This window comes from Sciurus vulgaris, assembly GCF_902686455.1.
Source record: "Sciurus vulgaris genome assembly, chromosome: 6".
NCBI classification, from domain to species: Eukaryota; Metazoa; Chordata; class Mammalia; order Rodentia; family Sciuridae; genus Sciurus; species Sciurus vulgaris.
Window position 1 is genome coordinate 128,084,074 of NC_136466.1, and position 19,150 is coordinate 128,103,223.

The 19,150-nt window shown below is 38.4% G+C and overlaps 1 protein-coding gene across 1 annotated transcript; it reads right to left on the reverse strand.

Annotated features, from left to right (window-relative positions):
- Positions 1-2,835: 2,835 nt before the first annotated feature.
- On the reverse strand, positions 2,836-12,242 carry GZMK (granzyme K). The gene is made up of 5 exons (XM_079145288.1): positions 12,122-12,242; positions 11,776-11,923; positions 6,007-6,157; positions 5,000-5,269; positions 2,836-3,222 (listed from the first exon to the last, which is right to left on the reverse strand). Exons 1-5 carry the CDS (start codon positions 12,132-12,134, stop codon positions 3,061-3,063), a joined length of 744 nt encoding a protein of 247 aa, XP_079001414.1. The 5' UTR covers positions 12,135-12,242; the 3' UTR covers positions 2,836-3,060.
- Positions 12,243-19,150: the final 6,908 nt, after the last annotated feature.

The window sequence follows — 19,150 nt, forward strand, 5'->3', positions numbered from 1 at the left end:
ATGGTGGGTTCAGCACTTGTCAACAATAAAAACAGTAACCATGAACTTCTGGCTTTGAAGCAAACAGCAGGTGTTAACTGTATTACCCACAGCAGTAATGATTGTTATCAGTATTAATGGTGGGGGCAGAAGTTATATGAACAATTACTTTTGAAAGTTGTCAAAAGTACTGTTAATTAGGGGAAAAGAAAATGTGTTAAGAAGTTAGAAAAGAATTTACAATATGAAAAAGTGAACAGGGAATGCAGAAGAGATGTAGCTGTTGATGTCTATTCAGAGGGAGGGGAAAAATAGAGGAAGCAAAGTATTGGAAGAAAGGGATAGAGAACAAATTTGTCCATTGGCAGAAGAAAGAGAAACAAAAGAAATAAATAAAAATCATACAACACCAAACTAAAATATATAATTCCCCAAGTCCCCAAATCTTCAAAAGACAATGCTAGGAAAAATAATTACATTAAAAAATGCTAAAAATGAGAGGAAAAGAAGCAAATAAGTGTATCTATATATGTCCCTGAACCAATCAGCACAGAAGAATTCACATGTGTGTGCGCGCACACACACACAATCACACACACACTCACACTCACATGGAAAGAATTAAAAAAGAATCTTAATGACTAATGAAGGAACCATCTCCACTGAGGTGGTCAGAATGGGTGGTCACTGTCTATGCCCAACAGTCTTTCTAATTCTTCTTATGTACTGACTGGGAGATTAAGGGGTGGGAGTTGTTAACCTCTTCCTGTTTTTGTGTTGCTCTCTGAGCTGCCAGTTGGAACGGCCTAGATTGAAGCTGTTTGATATAAGTCTAGCTTCTCTTTTCACCATTATGAGGTAGCATGGGTTAGGACCTACCGTCACTGGCTTCTTGGGCATTCTGTGAGGGGGGGCTCCAGCAGGTGGGGCTTAGGTCTATTTAGCCTCAGGGGCTTTATTGGGTTGCCTGCTTTGGAGAGATTAAATGGACCCTGTCCTAGAGCTTGACAGCAGCCAATCTCTGATATGGGTCTGATTCTCTGAAGTCTTTCAAGATATTGAATTGTGTGTTGGGAGGTCTGGCTGATGGTCCACTCACTGCAGCCCAGGAGCACAGCCTTCCCAGGCTTAGTCCCTGAATGTATTCACCTCCACCTGCTCAGACTCCTGGCCCCTTCAGCTGGTTAGGTGAGCTGAAGCAAGTCAGGCTCCTCTTTCTCCTTCCAACTCAAGTGCCCCGGGATAGTCTATTACTCAGAGCCTGTTTCACTCATGTTCCACCAGGCACACCTAGGATACACTCCATGTGCCTGCCTGCCAGGATATTGTGGCATGTCTTTTTTTGTTTGTTTTTTCTCTGATCTTCTGAGTCCCTCAGTTTCTGCTATGGCTTGACTTGCCCACCTCAGCTCTCTGCAGTCGGTTCAGATACAGCACACTTTTCGAGCACCAGTGCGCAGGGCAGCCTCTGGATCAGCTATGCTTAGGCAGCATTTTTTATCACAGGCTTTTCCATACCAAATCTCTGTTCCCCTCCCTTTGCTTGTGGTGAATTTGCACCCACAGTGCTCATGAGGTCACCAGATTGGCTCTGATGTATTCTTTCTTCTTTGCTTATTGTACCCAAATTTCAGTATCCCTAAGTCACCTTTTTATTGAATTTTAGTGAAATTCCTCTTTCATTACCTTGCTGAGAAGTTGTACACCTGCTGTTTTGGTCCCAAGTTACAGAACTGCTTGGAATGCAGCTTTTCTCTACTCTGTCATCTTCCATTCCCTGACTCAAGATCAACTGAGTTATTTTTAAACAATGCAGATTTTCAGGTTCACCTATTCAATCTTAATTTTTGAACAGAAGGTCAAGGCAATCTGTTTCACAGATAACCTCAGGGGATTTTGATGTCAGTGGGAGGGATGTGGGAAACACAGCACTGTTCTTTTTAAAATATTATTCTGTACTAATTTTTAATTGATACATAAAAGTTGGACATATTATCGGAAACCATGTGATATTTCAATGACGCATACATTATTTCAATGTTCTGCTTAGAAGGACCACGGAAGAAAGTTCTCTCTAGTCTCAATTCTAGCACTAGAATTCATACTTCTTGGCAAAAAGTTTATTTTGTTTTCTGGATACCATAATTCATATAGCTGATTGTATTGATCTTTTCCACATTGGCTGAAGCATAGAGTCAAATGTGAATCTCGCTAACACATGTATAGGAAGAAATTTACTTGCACTCTGAGTGCCACATGAATACTTCTGCCTTCCTCTCCTCTTAATCTCATTTCCCCTTTACACCAATATTGTCACCAATTTATTTTTAAATTTGTATTTTGTATTATTGCAGGTAATTTGTACATTGCATTAAATACTTTCTGGAACAAAATGTGACATGAATAATACTATTCAAATATTTGTATGGACCTTGATGATTTTCTTGAGTTGGGCATTTCTATTTACTATTTATGATTTTAAAAATACAACTTGGGATAACCAAACTCATAAATACTTAAATAATAATGGTTGCCAGGGACTGAGGGTGAGGAAAGTGGGGAGCTGTTATTCACCTGGTATAAATTTTCAGTTTTACAAGATGAATAACTTCTGGAGATTTGCTGTATATGATTGTGCTTATTTTAATAATACTGTATTGAACACGTAAAAATCTGTTAAAAGTTCTTACAACAATTACAAAACACCCCAACAATTTAGCATGATTCAGCAAAAATCACAATATAAACCTGTTTAAGGTGGTAGGTAGCATTACTGTCTTGTTTAGTCACCTATTGCCCTTTGGGGAATATGGGTGGAATGGGTTTGGAAATTACTTCATGTCCACAGAAAACAAATGAAGAATCATCTAAATTTTATTTAGGATGAAATCAGCATGGTAAAAATACATCAGCAATGTGCATGAAAAAGAGCTTAGTTCCTTAACAAAAGGAGTCTTCCAGGTATAGAAATTTACCCCAACTGAACTTGTACCTGTACCCATGTACATCTGATATTGATCTGTGAGCATATGATGAAAAAGTGCAAGTAACTGGAAGATCTGAGAAAATTATTTTGCAATCTTAATATGCCTGAGGTGGGACAAGGTTGCTTTTGATCCAAACCTGATATTTCTTGGTTAATAGTGTGTAGATTCCAGGTTTCTTGGCAATGCCACATTTGTGACCTCCAGAGACTATGGCATGGAAGACACCTTTGCAAACCAAGGGGCCACCTGAGTCACCCTGGAAAGAAGGAAATGTGATGAGAAGCTGTTAAGATTTTTCTATCAATTGTTTACACAACAATTTTCTATCAATTGATTACCCAACATATTCTTATCTGGGTCTTTGGTTTCTCTTGCCCCTGCAATTGCCTGACACAGCCTCTTATTCAGTATAGTTTCTCTGTCTTTCTAGGACTGTATTTCTGTCTCTTTGTCTCTGTTTTTCTCTCCGACTATGACTGTGACTTTGCCTCTATGTTTATACTGTCTCTTTTCTTTCTTCATCTATGTCAATGTATACTTCCATTCCTTGGTAATCAGTGACTATTGAGCTTTATTTGTTGAGCTGTGGGTGGACATAAAGTTTGAAATAATCCACTGAAATAAAATAAATTTTCTAAATTGTGAATTTCATTTTGGTGCTCATGGACCTGAAATCCAAATGATATTGAGATGAGCAGAAAAGAGCAATATAGTGCAGTAAATGTCTAGACATCAAGGACTATCTGCTTTATTATTCTTTTGCATCATCACATGGTTGAATATCCATCACTATGGATATATACACTTGCTGAATGAAATGATTTTTGAGGATTCACTCTCACAACAAAACATCCAATTAAATTCTATCAAGAAAAGTGAGAGTTATAAAGGGTGTGGCGTGGCCTTTTAAACAAAGAGCTAGCTTTCAAATGTGAAGAACAGCCTCAGCCTCAGCTGCCGGCCACATGGCAAACTGCTGGGCCTTGTCCACTGGTCAGCCATGATTACATGGTCAGGAGGCAGATGGTCCTGGGGTACCACAGCCTCATGGGATCTTAGAAAGCCTCATAACCCTCCTTCTAATAATAATTAATATTGTAACTGTTGTATTCTAATTTTTAAAAAATTAATAATTCATCTGTGCTACATATTAGTCACCTATATACATACACCCAATTTTTTCCTTACCAATTTTATAAACAAAAAGTTTTGAAAAATATAATGACTATTATTCTGTTTTGTTAATCAGTGATAGTCTCAATGTTTATGGCCTCTGCCCGAGGCCATAAACTCATATGTTGAAATTCTCACCCCTCAAGGTGATAGTGGTAGGGGGTGGGGCTTTGGAAAGTCATAGGTCATGGAGGAGAGAGCCCTTATGAATGGGATTAGCACCTTTTCAAAAGAGGCCTGAGAGAGACCCTTCACCCCTTCAACTATGTGTGGGCAAGGTGAAAACTGATCATCTAGGAAGCAGAAAGTAGCCCTCACCAGATACCAAATCTGCTGGCACCTTGATTTGGAATTCCCAGCTCCCAGAACTGTGAAAATAAATTTCTGCTATTTGTAAGCCACCTCAGGTTGTGTTGCAAGGTGTTCATAGTTATGTTGCTATAGCAGCCCCAGCAGACTAAGACGGGCAACATTATTTAAGAAACACATACTGTATATTTGAGCACTTTGCATTTGAGTCTTATAAGACCTCCATATGGATTAATTTAAAGTTGTTTTTCCTTTTGTTTTGTTTTGTTTTGTTTTTGGTGTGGAGGGGTGAGTTGTCTTCATTTTCTAATCACCACTCACGACCTCCGGGTCATGCTAACACCCCTCGTACAGCCTGTAAAATTTGTCAGATATAGTCTACTGTCCTGATTAACAATTTAATGAGTGCTTATTAAGCACTGGGGAAGTTCCTTGCATTCATATTGGTACACGTAACAGATCAGAGGATAGAAGTGGAGAGTGTGTTCTCCAGGCCTCTCCTTCTCAGGGTTAGTACTCTACAGATGCCTGTCTGAATGAGAGACTCTTACCTGGCAGGAATCCTTCTTGCCTCTGGTGTCTCCTGCACATATCATGTCTTTGGTTATAACAGGATTGTGGTTGTAATAACTTTGGCTGTTACAAAGTTTTTGACTTATGATGGTCACGGTGACTTCTTGAAGGGTATCAGAGATGTTGAAAATGTCTGGGTCAGTGGTTCCCCATCCAGTAACCTGGCATTTTGTTCCAGCTCTAATATAGTTTTTGGATCTCGGGTGGAGCACTTGGACATGCTGGTTGAGTTTTGCGGCTGTGTGAAGCTGACAGATTGAAAAAAGTGAATAAATTACCATTTTTTCCCCCAGCAGTATTCTGCTATAAGCCTGTGCAATGAATGTGTGGTCCGTCTGTTTTCGGAGGGCGTCCCTTCTTCTTGAATCTACTTTGGTGGTAGCCTGCAGCTGCATTTGTGGTTGTTACTTTTCTGAACATGCTCTCTATTCCCTGTGGACCTTACTGATGCTCAGGGAATTCTGCCCAGTCTCAAGCAAGTGGCCTTTGCCCTGCCTTGGATGGATTTCTGTGGAATAACATCCGTGGGTCATGATTGAGGGCTGGGCTGTTTCCTGCTGGATAGGACCCTTGAGTATGGTCTAGACTACATTTGAACTAGACAAAGTGTGGTCTAATCTAAGCTGTAACTCACTTCTGAGTCCCTGAGTCACTTGGTTGGCTCTTGTAAAATTGACTGTCGCATTTTCCAATTGTTCATGAGAAAGGCATTTGGGGGAAAGCTTTCATTGTGGATCCTTGGGCCTGTTGGGATGTTCCTTTCTTCCATATGGAGCATCAGATTTGGTTTTCCTCATATTCCTGATGCATTTGTGACAAATGATTTTCTTTTTTAGGGTGATGAATAGAGTAACATGGGTCCTTACAGAATTTATCATGATCACCTCAAACATGGGGAGGGTGCTAACATGCTTCCATGTAGACCCTTTAATTTACTGAACTAGCTGTATAAGAATGTTGGAGAAATTGATGCAATGATACATACCTTTACTAGCATTATGTCATTTGATTTAGAATTTGATCTAAGTCTTGAAAATGGCATGAACTTTTTAATCTCAAATGTTTGTTTAGAGGGCTCATTCTTTGACAGAGAATGTGCTCCTAAAACCACTGTGGGAAACTGGTCTTTGGCAAACCTGGAAAAACAAAAAACAAAAACACAAACAAAAAACTGTAACAGAATTATTTTCAAATCCTCTGGTGGGAGGCAGAGATGACAGAATCAAAGATACAAAACCAAGGACAAATTCCAACATAATCTGTTTAGGATTAGGTAGAGTCGCAGAGGTCTCAGCGGATCCCATCATGAATGAATGACATCAAGGGCCAAATGACATGCCTGCAACCCCATTCCAGCCCAATTCCCCAGCATTGCTGAAGAACATCAGAACTTGGACCCGATTGTCAGAAAAAAAAACAGGTGAGATCCTAATTTACTTAGAGCAAATTAACAACAAAACTGTGTTCATTTATGTAAAAATAAAAGACATTATACTTCTTGAGTTTGTGGTTTGAGATTTATACTGACAATTACTCAGGGATTTTTTATTGTGCAAATATATACATATGATATATATATGTGTATAAATATATATATAAACACATACTAAAATATTTCATTTTGAGCATTTAAAAATATATAAATGATTTATATATAAAAATAAGTGTGTATGTGTGTGTGTGTGTACACTGTAAGTATAATGCTATTTATCCATAACTATTATTCGTCTCTAGAATTTTTTTTCCCCAATACTGGGGATTGAACCCAGAGTCACTGTACCACTGAACTACATTCACAGTTCCTTTCATTTTTTATTTTGAGGCTTGGGCTCACTTAATTGCTGAGGTTAGCCTTGAACTTATGCTCCTCCTGCCCAGACTTCCAAATTACAGGCATGTGCCACCAAGCCCAGCTTTTCCCTCTTTCCATTATTAAATTAAAAGATTCAGGTGAAGACTTAGCTGTATCTACGTTCACCTGTTGACATCTCATCTCAGGCATCAGGGGATCCATTACCTGGTAGTCAAATAGGCTCAAAAGTACTGTCTTCTCAGTTAGAAAGATGATTTGGATGAGAAAAGAAAACTTCCATCAAGGTGAAAATACTTGGAAATTTGAAATAAAGATACATTAAGGCTAGTAGTCATTGGTGATTCCATTGTGGAGATGTATAGGGTATAAGCCAAGGAGTCAGATGAAGAAACACAGTTTTTTTTTGTTTTGCTTTTCAAAAAAATATCTGACTGTACACAGTTCTAATACTAGTGTTTCTGATTTACTTGTTTGTTTGATAAAGTTTTATTTATATTCAATGGTGAAAATAGAAATGATTTTAAAATAGTTTTCTTTATTTTTATTATTATTTTTTAAATTTTTGATAACACCTTGGAGACTTTGTATGCTATAGATATAGCCCCTTGCAATGTATATCTTTTCAAAAGCCATACAAATTCTGTTTTGGTACAAAGAAGGTTATAAAAATAATTATATTTATTCATTTGCATAGAACTATTTCTTTGCTATTTGAAAAGGGATCAAGGGAGAAATCAGTGAAAACACATATACTCATACATACAGATTACTGGAAATTCATAAAAATTAAGACGGACACAGAAACATATCGAGAAAGGAAGAAATGATTGTTTCAGGTTGGGAGAATGTGCACACAACTGTGGTGGGAAGGGTTTTGCACATGGCAGATCTGTGACTGCCTGGAACGACCACTTCTTGGTTTCTACCAAAAGAGTTTATTTTGGGAATTCCAGCTTGATTTGTTGAAAAGTTTGTCTATTGCAAAATCAGGATGGGGATGAAATTCTCATAGGATGCAGATTGGATTTCCTAAGACTGATTCAAATTCAAATTCAACATACCCACTAACCCCAAAACTTTGGAGGGGAAGAGGATATAAAATCCTGAGGGTCAACACTCTCACCGAAAAGTAGGTATCTGCATAAACAAGGAGGGCTGTGAAGGACAAATCTGGGGTGTGGAAGGTGGATTCTGATGAAGGGAGGAGTAATAAGGAAATTTCTAGTTTTCTTTCATCTTTTACTCATTTCCTTGACTATTGCTTTGGACATGTTTTGATGATTTTTATCTCCACTGGGACAGGCTAATACCAAAAACAACCCAAGCAGACCATTATGCTTTCTGAACTTTCAACTTTTAGATTCCCTTCAACTGTGGTTCCTGTCCAACAAGGTCAACTTGTCTGCCCATGGCGTACCTGAAATTGCTTGAGTTCTAGGATGCCATTTCTTTAGCTAAACCTGGAATTCACAGAGAGGAGAGCTAATAATACAAGTGTCATTTATTTGCACAGTTCAGGGTTTCTCCAAGAGTGGTCTTCAGAGCTGCTTCAGAATTGCCTGGAACTGTTTGTTTAATATGCAGCATCTTGAGTCCCACCCTGGACTTACCTGGAACAGAATTACACATAGAGCAGAACCACAGTATTGCTTATAATAATTTTTTTTCCACCATCTGCTGACAATGTCTGTAAAAACTGATCTCAGTTGAGCCTAATGATACCCCTCTCGGTGTTGTTAAAACTGTTGAGTGTTACATTTCTCGCTAGTAAAAGGGTGTTCTCTGACTGGTCCAAGATGTCTCATCTCTTAAGTGGGGGAATCAGGACCCCAGTCCAGCTTTTGTGATTCCAAGTTCAGTGCTCTTTCTTCGACTCCTCATTAAGCACCATGCCAAGCCTCGTCAAGTCTCTTATTTCCTCCGTCAGCATGTCATGCTGCTGAGAAGTGCCTCTGCTTAGGCCCACTCCAGAGGCCTGGCAGCAAAGGCAGGGTTCCTGTTTCTTGGAGGTCTCTCTTGCCTCGGAGACTGAGGTTTTCCCAGTCTCATCCCATCAATACAAGGGGATCATCAGATTAGCCCCTAGATTATTACCATGGAAGGCACAGAGAGCAATATGATACTTGATAATGTCTGTCGAGGTCTTGTGTTCTATGATGAGCATTTTACACATTTTCTCTAATGCCTCACAATAGCCCCATGAGGTAGGTGATGATTCCCCACTTCACAATGAGGAATTTGAGGTTCAGGTAAATTGACAGATATTAAGGTGGAGGCTCCAGGCTGCCCAGGCAGCCTGCATCAGAAGTCAGTTGGTTGGAATCCAAAGCCATTTTACTCAGGGAAACCTGAGTGTGTGAGGTGGAATAAGTCCCTTGAAAGGGGCTGTGGAAAGTTCTGCCTAATAACTTGCTGAGCAGGTGAGAGAGGGGGAAGCATGCAATGAGGGACAGCATTAGAGGACAACTAGGAGGACGGTGGGCAACAGCTGGTGAAAGTTTTGTTTCTAGTAAGTTAAAATCCTGAAAAGGAGCATGTGCAGGAAACCTTTTACCATTTCCTTTCATATTTGACAGGGAACTGACAAAGGGGCTCAGGTACTAATGGAGAAACTAAGTGGATAGGTGGTGAGAAGGGAGCACCCCCAGATTTGGCCCCTTTTGCCATTTTTCTGAGAGGGAGGTCTGGGTTAGTAAACCATTCCCACAGGATATGTGTGAGTACATTTGTGGGCAGCCACCACTGAACTGTTTCATAAATATTTTGAATTTCATAAGCCTTAATATTTTTCTAAGCACTGATCTGCCTACATTTTTACACCCAAGTATCCTGTAGAGGAAACTTGATCTACATATTTTGGTGTTCTTTATATGCCAGCCAGCCAGTCATTTAAAATGATATTTAGCAATCTTTTTTAAACTCCAGGATCTTTCTACACTCTTTCTTAATTTCTTTTTTAAAAATAATCTCTTTCCTCCAATTTGAGAATCTACTTCTCTTGAATTAAGCCCACTAGACAAAACTGTAAATTCAACTCAATATTATTTACCTTCCTATAGCAGTTTATGGTTCTTCACACATCATGTTTCAGGCTTAACAAAAACCGAACCAAAACAAAACAAAAAAAATCCTCCCATTTCTTTCCTTTTTTCATCCAGCATTTGTTGAACATTTATAAGTTAAGCTCTGTGTCTGGGGAGCTTATAGTCCATCTGAATATGTACCATAAGCATATCTGAAGTTGTACATATATTTTTATTGACAGTCATTGCCTCACTGGTCCCAAGGGGGCAAGTACCAGGAAAAGAGGGACAGAAGTTATGGAGAAATGGGGGTGAGTTTTATGAAGGCAAGAACCCCACTTAAATGAAGTAATCACATGAAACTGGAAATCAGTGACTTGCTATTTAGAAATAAAACAGAAGTTCTCCTGTTTTCAGGCTTCAAAACTTCTATGCTCAAACAACTCCATTAACACGGGACCATCACACAACACCCGAAAGCATGAAGAAAAGAAAATCAGTTCAGTTATTCAGTTTAGACATGGCTGATACCTGGACAGTAAAACATGGCAGCAAACCATGTGAAGTGCTACAGAGCTTCTTGGGAAGAAGGAGGCTCCATCTCAGCCTATCCAGGCCAGAAACATAAGGAAACAAACATGCAATCAAACAAAACAAACCGAACCCAAATGAACACATGAAATAACAAACACCAAACTAGTTTTCTACTGCTTTTCCTCCTGTGATGATTGTAGCATCCCAAGATGGGTTTTGAGCTTTATCAACCAAAGCAAGAATCCTGGCCTGAAATGGACTTTGGGAGGTTATCCTCTGTCTTCAGAAAAGCTTTCATTCTAACTAACCCTGAAAAATAACTTACTGTTTTTTTTTCTTTGTACAAATCCTCTATAACCTTTTTTTTTTCAACCACACGGGATAGTTGTTACCTCTTGTGGCTGTGATTCCCAAACTGTGGGCCACAAACGTCTGGTTTAAATGACGGGGCTGAGTAACTAAGGAATCCAAACATCCACTGGCAAATCAGACTTCTCATACATGTATTAACATTATTGACTATAATGGATTTGCACTTATTAAATGTGTCAAACATGCTAAACTACTTAGAATGGTACTATCTAGTTCTCAAAACCCCATGAAACAGTTTATGGTAGTCTTCCCTTATACATACATAGGTTTGTTTTCTGCAGTTTCAGTTATGTGTGGTCAAGTGATGGAAAATTAATATTTTTAATTTAAAAAGCAATTCATAAGTTTGAAATAACTTTAAAAAATTATTTAGTTTTTAATTTTTTACAGACTACATTTTGATTCATTATACACAAATGGGCTTTTGTTATAGTATATTGTTAGAATTGTTCTACTTTATTATTGTTGTTGTTCATCTCTTACTGTGCCTAATCTATAAATTTGACTTTATCATAGGTATGAATATATAGAAGAAAATAGTGCCTATGGAGTTCAGTACCTTTGGAGGGTTCAGGCATCTCAGGAATGTCTGGGAACATAGCGCTCACAGAGAAGGAGGGAACCCCGTACTATGATTATTAATTCCCACTTGTAAAATGGGGAAGATGAAGAAGACAGGGAAAGCTCAGGTTTCTGCCCCCCCACTCCTGGGGGCAGTATGGTCTAAAGAGACCAGGAAAGCTGCTGCTTTCGTTGTTACTGTTGCTGTGTCCCTGGGACATTAGACTGAGGACTTGGATTTGTTTAATATCTTGCCTGAGAAAAGAAGCCCCATTCTCTCCAAAAGGAAAACCCAGAGCAGAAAATGTGGATGTACAAGAGGGCCCCTAAACCCCACCAGCTGGTCGGTGATCACAAAAGCTAAGGGCGGTTCAGATTGCTCACCCAGGAGAGGCAAATTCCTAGCCAGCCTGAAAGAAAAACAGGCCCATGGAAACGTGGAGGGACTCACCGAGAGTGGCAGTGGGCTGCTGTCAGCACCCACTGCGGATGGATCAGAACTCCTCCACAAGCATGATGGCCGTTGTACTGAATTGAAGCCATAAAGGGCCTGGAATGAGGTGGCACCTCCTGTCCTCCAATAATTTTCATACTGAAACCTACAAAAACAAACCAAAAGATTTCACAAGAAAATCCAAGCATTTAGATATAATTCTTCCATTAATAGTCACGACATTTTCAAAGTTGAGGGGTGGGGGGAAGAGGGTTGTGAAAATCTGTTTATCTATAATGCAACAATATAATAACTAGAAATCCACTTAACGTTCCCAATTCGGTAAGAATAGGAGGATACTTACACTCTGGAATCATGTGAGCCCCCAGTTATTAGGAAAACAGAGACAAGAACATCTCGTCATTTTAATGCCCGTATTTTAAAAGCCCAGGTGAAATACTTCATTCCAGTCGATGAACAAAGAAAGTTCTGAAGACTGAATTTTGTTCTTGCAAGTTTTAACTTTCTTACCACAAGGGCTCTAGAGGTAAGATTTTTCACACCTAAGTATTAAAAGTGTCTTGTCAGTTTGGCGAGTTTCAGGTCTGTGCTTTTGTGCTTTTTGGGAGGGATATGTGTGCTCCTATGATAACGAACTCATTTCTGGAAGTAACCATCTCCAGTATCTGGATAAGAGCCTTCATGTTATAAATGGTGAAAGAATAAAAAATATCCAAGCCATAAGAACCTAATAAAATTGCAGGCAGACTTCAAAGATGATCATTGTTCTAAAGCAATACTTACTATTTTTCCTGGCATAAAATGGTGCCTTATCACATTTAATAACTATTTTTCATGTGGACATAGGTTTATGATGAAGAGACACAGAACCTTGAGTAGGTCAAGGTTGCTTTAGAATTTGACTTAGCTATAGTCTGAATGTCATCCAGAGAAACCCATATGTTTTGTAGCAAACTTATTCCTGGTCCTGCCTTTATCCTCTAAATATGACCAAATTTGGTTAAATTTTAGTTACATTTTTGGGAGATTTAATAATATTATTAAAGGGAGAACATTGGCAACATTTTTTTTTATTCAAAAGTCTTTTACTCATTTTTAAAATGACCATATGTCTATCCAGGACTTTAAGAATAATATGTTTGAAAAGTTGGGGAACTGCCTTTCATCTTTCTCCCTAGAAATGGATGACAAAGTATTGCCAGGTCTTTAAAGTACTCCCTCCTTTACTATGAAAGTATCAGACTTAGGATTCTATGTTGTTCTGTTCACAACCGGTACTGATTCACAGACAGTATAAAATGAATACACATGAATAAATCAGGCAATAGAACCCCAATACTTTCTAGAAACACTGACCAAAATTTGCACTGAATTAACAGTCTTTCTTTTTTCTAAGATATATGCAATCTATCTTCCATTTTTCTCATACAGAATTAAAATCCAGAATTGTTATGCTTGACAAGTTGCAAGGGACTCCTACCAAATTGTTGTTTTCTTGGACAAGAAAGTATTAATAATAATAAGTAACATCATATTGTACCTTATACATTATAATTTAGTGATATGTAAGTAAAATGCCTTCAGTTACTTCCAAAATTCTACTTACATGATCACTTATATCTTCATGTCTATATCTGTGAGGAAGGCAGGACAATGATTACGTTATGACTGAAGAAATACGCTGGGAAAGGCTAATTTGTCCAAGGGTACATAACATATGATCTGGAACGAATCCCTGCCTGACTGAAACATGTATGTTAATAAGTGCACTTCCAGAGCACAGAATTGCTAAGTAGTCTATTTTTGTTTTATAAGGATGCAGCCACAGCAAATCTTCTGAATATTAACAACAAACCAAACAAACAAACCAACAAAAAACCCAACAACAGATCAGTGATTTCCTGCCAGGAAGAAAAAAGGTGAGACAGGAGGAGTCAGTTTTAAGAAAAGCCACACTCATAATAAACCAAACTTCTTGGTTCTGCCAAGTGCGCCAGTGAATTGTAAAGTGGTCTCTCACAATTGTGGTGTCCTAGATGGATCCTTCTTGTGCAACTTCCAGTTGTCAGGTGTATGTGATGATGCTACTTCCTTTATAATCCCAGGTGATTATGTTGGGAATATAAAGATGGTGTATGACATGCAGAAGTGATCTGAACTATCGGAAGAAATAAACAGTGGAAAACACAAAACTTTATGGTGTGGCGTGATTAAAAACATCTCGCAGCTGCTTGTTTCTCTGTAGTAATGACTAACATCCATACAGCCTTTTACAAATTCCTAAACATTTGCACTTGTATGTCCAGGGAGATAGCTGTCATTAGTCTTGTTTGTGGATAGAGAAACTGAAACTCAGGGACTGGCTTAAGATTACTGGGCTAGCAGGTGGCCTTGAAACCCTCATGTGCTGGCTTCAGGCTTCATCTTTCTTTCAACCTGAGCAAATGTCTGCCCTGTTTTGAGAAGTCCCCAGGGCTTAGATGCTCTCACAGACAAGCTGGATGTGCAGAAAGGAAAAGGGATTTAGTCCTACACCCTGCAATTAGCCACGGGTGAGATTTAGTTCAACTGAAAAGATAGTCTCATAACTCTTTCTTGTAACTGACCTGGAAAATTCTGAGAATCCTGTCGGTTTATAGTAATGAGTTATTTAGTTTTGGCTTTAGACGGATGTGTTAGTTAATAGTATCATTTGTTATTGTATTTGAGATTCTGGATTTGAAGACAGTGGGCTGTGTAACACGATGTGCTCAGTGATCTAATTTATATCTGGGTGTTGGTTTTTGTTCTGTTGAGTCTGCTGCGGGGAGAGCCATGTTTGCTTTGGATGGTTTTTGCAGCAGCTGGGCCGGGCTGAGCAAGTGCAAGGCAGCGCTCAGCCTGGGACTGGCTTCAGCCTCCTGGGTACCCTTGTGGGGTCCTCCTTTGCTATACGCTAACTGCTCTTAGAGATGTTGTTTTTGACACTCCTGCCTTTCAGAAAACCCTTATAGAATTGCTGTCACAAAGTTCCCAAGGCCACGTGGGGGTTGGGTCCCTGGGGCTGCCTTTCTGACACCTGTTTCATCGGATTCATAAGCCACGCCCCCCAGGGCGGTGTCAGTCAGAACTTGGCCTGCAGACCTGCAACCTGTGAGCTGGGATGCCGGCGCCACCGGAAGGTTTCAGCCGTGACCTCTCTCCCAAATTCCGGCTTCTTGGGACACTGGCCACGCAGAGAGGAAGGAGGGGATGGTATGAGCCTAGAGGTGTTTTAGGGAGAAAAATGGTCAACATGTAGCCCGAGTTAAGGGGAAAAGGACAAGGGAAGGACAAGGTGATAAAAACCAAAAGAAAGGTGGAGGCAGGAAGGGAAAGAAATATTGCCGAGGAAAGAAGGAAACAATTGAGAATGGAAAGCTTATAATGGACTTCTATTTACATTTGAACTTCTCAGATACTGTGATGTGTCCATGCCAAACATGATGTCATTTTATAATGGAAACAGGTCGTTGAAAGGAACATGTTTATCATGTCGAAATCAGTGGAGTTGTTTAATCAGAACGGTTTGTAAAATCAAGTCACGTCAGGCAAAATAATAGGTATTTTGAAGGAGATAATCAAACGCACCAATGAGGGAAACACAGTAATTGCTATGACCCTCTAGAACTCAATATTATTAATTGATTTGGTATTCCATAATTTTTCATTGAGGCTGAACAAAAGTAGAAATTGGTATGCAGTTCTATGTACCACACAATTTTCCCAAAGGCTAGTTAGTGACCAAGTACACACAAACACACACATATGTCACGCTCACTCCACTTCCCCACCGACCCCTAAGTCCCTGTCCTACTTCTTGTCACAAATAGTTCCAGTTGGATCAAATATTTTCTATAAGGAAATGAATTCATTATAATTATTAAATTATAATTATTTTATAAAATTATAATTATAAAGTTATAATTATAATTATATTATTATAATTATTAAATTAATTATTAAATGAAATGGTAAATTAAAAATGTTTAAGAGGGGAAGGAATGAAGGAAACTATCAGTAAGAGCATATAAAACTTTAAGACCTCCAGAAGGAAAAAGACACCATTAAGCAATATAAAAAGACATCATCAAATGTTTGTCATTTGTATTGAAATATTTCTCCTTAAAGTTAGTATCTTTAATATAAAGTGAGCCCTCACAAATCAATTGAGAAAGATGAGCATGTAAGTGGGTGAAATGTAGGCAAATTGATGTAAAATACAAATGAAATATTTGAAGTAACTTTCCTTATTAGGGATTTAGCTTATATAAAATATTAAATATAATTTGATGATTATATAATAAAAAAGAAGGCACATTTCACATTTTTTCCAAGCCTTGATAAGTATAAAGTTTGATATGCAAAGGACACAACTATCATGGCAAGTACTGATAAAAAAGACCGCAAGGCAGAGAAGAGATATATCAACAAAAGCATAATCTACTAAATTCTCACTGTTGCTTGCCAAGTCTGATGATGGGTTCTAACAACAATATAATCATCCTGCTATTTCTTTTAGATCTTGAACTAAACCCTCTTCCTTATGACAACCTCCTTAATACACTTCTTCAAAGTCCAGAGTGTACACTTTCTATTCTCACCCGAATTTCAAATAACTGTCGGTTTAACCAAGCCTATGAACTCTCTTCTGGACACATATGACCTCTTTTCAGTCTGCATAAATAATCAGATTAACAAGCTCCACATGCCAACTTCCGGTTTCTTTACTATTTCTTTCTCAGATTCTAGCTTAGAGTATTGCTGGAGAAAACCATAGCACCCTAGAGGGCTAGCCACTAACTTGAGATCAGGGAGTTCACTGTTCTCTCAAAGTTCTTTCACTCCTCTCTTGTTCATTGTCTAGATCTCTAGCCACAATAATCCTCTCAGACATTCTTCATCTTTCCTGATGAAGATGATAGATGATAGACTCTCACTCCCCTAGAGTCTATCATGTTTACTTTTTCCTCAACTTGTCATCAGAATTCTTTCTCTTTATCTAATTGCTGATCCTTTCTTTCTGGTTGAGAAGGAATATATCCATAAAGAACCTCTTTTACCAAACCACCCATCTATCCATTCATCTATCCATCCCTATGGTAATTTCCTATAGCATACACAACATTTAATTTTGCAAGCATATAGACTTATCTATTCATGCAAGATATTAAAAATTTGAACCTGTTTGCTCCTTGATTTATGGTCCCTTTTCTTTCTTTCATAATCAAATTCTTCCTCTCTGTTGTCTTCTAGATAAATTGTTTTTATTTCTTACTGCATAAACCCATTGCCAATAAATCTTGTAGGCTTTTTTACTACCATTTCTTCCTCCTGCTCTATAAATTCTTTTTCTAAGTCCCTTCTATTCTCTTTCACCTAAAGTCTTTTGAAGTTTGTGCCATGGATCACTAGCCATAAGTGTGAGGAAATGGTTGTCCTGAGAAACAAGTTCTATGGTTCACGCAGTTTGGGAAACAGAAGTAGTTAAAGTGTGGGGCTAGTTCTGGACTTCAGGACTTCTCAGAGTACTAACAGGTAATATTAATACCCAAGGGGATAGGTGGGGGGTATAGTATGCTAATTGTCTCAAATTTGCTGGACCACAGCACATTTCTTAGAATGTATCAAGAGAACTGGATTCCATTCAAGGTGGAATATTGTGTATAATTCCCCATCCCCAGAACTTTAGCCATCAACTTAAGTATGGAATTTTTCTACCCTGACTACTCTTTTAATATTGCTCCAATAACTTTTTCTTCTACCTCTCTACTCTAGTCTCCTTACTATAAAGTAAAAATAGATTAGTTTCTACCCACTGTCTCTGTGTCAGTCAAGTACTATTATTCAGGTCTTGCAGAACCCACCTTTTCCATAAGATGCCTCCTGAGCATTTCATGTGGAAATGCTTTCTTCTCTTTTCAAAGTATGGGGATTCCTTAGAAGTGATAGACTTAACATCTTGCTCAATATTATTACAATACTTATCATATTTATTTAATACTTATCATATTTAAGTATTTACAATACTTATCCCTATTTATTCAGTCTGTTCATCACTGAGATTGTTGGCTTCCTGAGGACTGTGCCTATGTACTTTGTACCAGAAAGGAATGCTTTCAGTTGCAAGTAACAGAAAAATCTCATGTAGAGGGACTTGAATATGAGGAAATCCATTTTTCATTTAACAAAAAACTCAGAAGTAAGGTGTTGCCAGGTGTGGTTAGTTCAGTGTCTCAGCATTGCATTCATGATGTGGGAGTGCATTCTCAGTTCTCATACTTGCTAACCTCATGGTTCCAGGTGTCACGCCTCTTCATGACAAGTTTAAGGGGAGGAAGAGCCCAGCTCTGCTTTCAGTTTTTCTTTAGGGTCTCACATGTTTCCCAGATGTGCACTGATACCTCTGTCTTCCATATCTCACTGGGCAGAACAAGATCAAATGTCTTCCCCAAACCAATCACTGGCAAGGGAATGGGATTTCCCACTGGACTCATTCAGATGTCAAGTTAAGTTGGGGTCATCTTCATTGAGGAATGGAGACCTGAACAAAATGCCTTCTGTTAGCAAGGTGAAAATGTATATGCTACACTTTAAGATCCTATTCAGCTCTCCAACAGAGAAGACTGCACATCTGTAAACTTGTTGTGAGTAATAGGATGGCAGGAGAGCTGTTCCAAATAATATGTTTAGTCAAGATTTAATAAGTAATTATCTGCCTGATATCCTTCCTGACTTTCTATGAGGAAGATTAAAAACATTACAGGAGGCACATTAATAGTTGTTCATTTATAGTTACTAGTTCTCTACTTTAAATATTATAGTCTCTTTCCCCCTATATTCTTTGCACCAGAAATCTCAGGAACCAGGGAAATAATAGAGTCATTTCGAGTAAATGTCTCTAAGGGAATTCACAATGCTAAAATCAAAGTAACATGAAATAGATTCTAAATTAAGGTTTTCATTGTTTTCATCAACAAAATTATAATGTTGGGAAGCTTCTTTTCTTTTCCCTCGTATTCAAGATAGCAACCATATTTCATTGTAAGTGATTTGATGCCAATAGTTGAATCAGTCTGTATTTTAATTTAGTATTTCCTCCAGACATTCTTTGAACATGTGTCAACAGGAAAGAACATGTTTCAAAATACACTTCTGCCCATTTCTCTCTTATAAACACAATAAAGTTTGAGTATATGTCTTTTAGTTCTCTCTATGTTTTTTCAATTTTGCCCCCAAAACCAGAATCATTGAAATGGGTCAATATCAAACTCACCAGCAGGTAAAACTGACCATGGGGACTCTTCCATCTCTGCTCTGTTCTTATTTTTCTTAACAGTCCCTGGACAAGGAT

Bases quoted from the DNA above. Each gene is read 5' to 3' on its own strand.
- GZMK (XM_079145288.1), bottom strand. The intron at 6,158-11,775 runs GTGAGTCCCTCC...TTGTTTTTCCAG, and splicing joins GCAGCCCACTGCCACTCTCG to GTTTGCCAAAGACCAGTTTC. The intron at 3,223-4,999 runs GTAAGAGTCTCT...CCTTCTTTCCAG, and splicing joins GCAAGAAGGATTCCTGCCAG to GGTGACTCAGGTGGCCCCTT.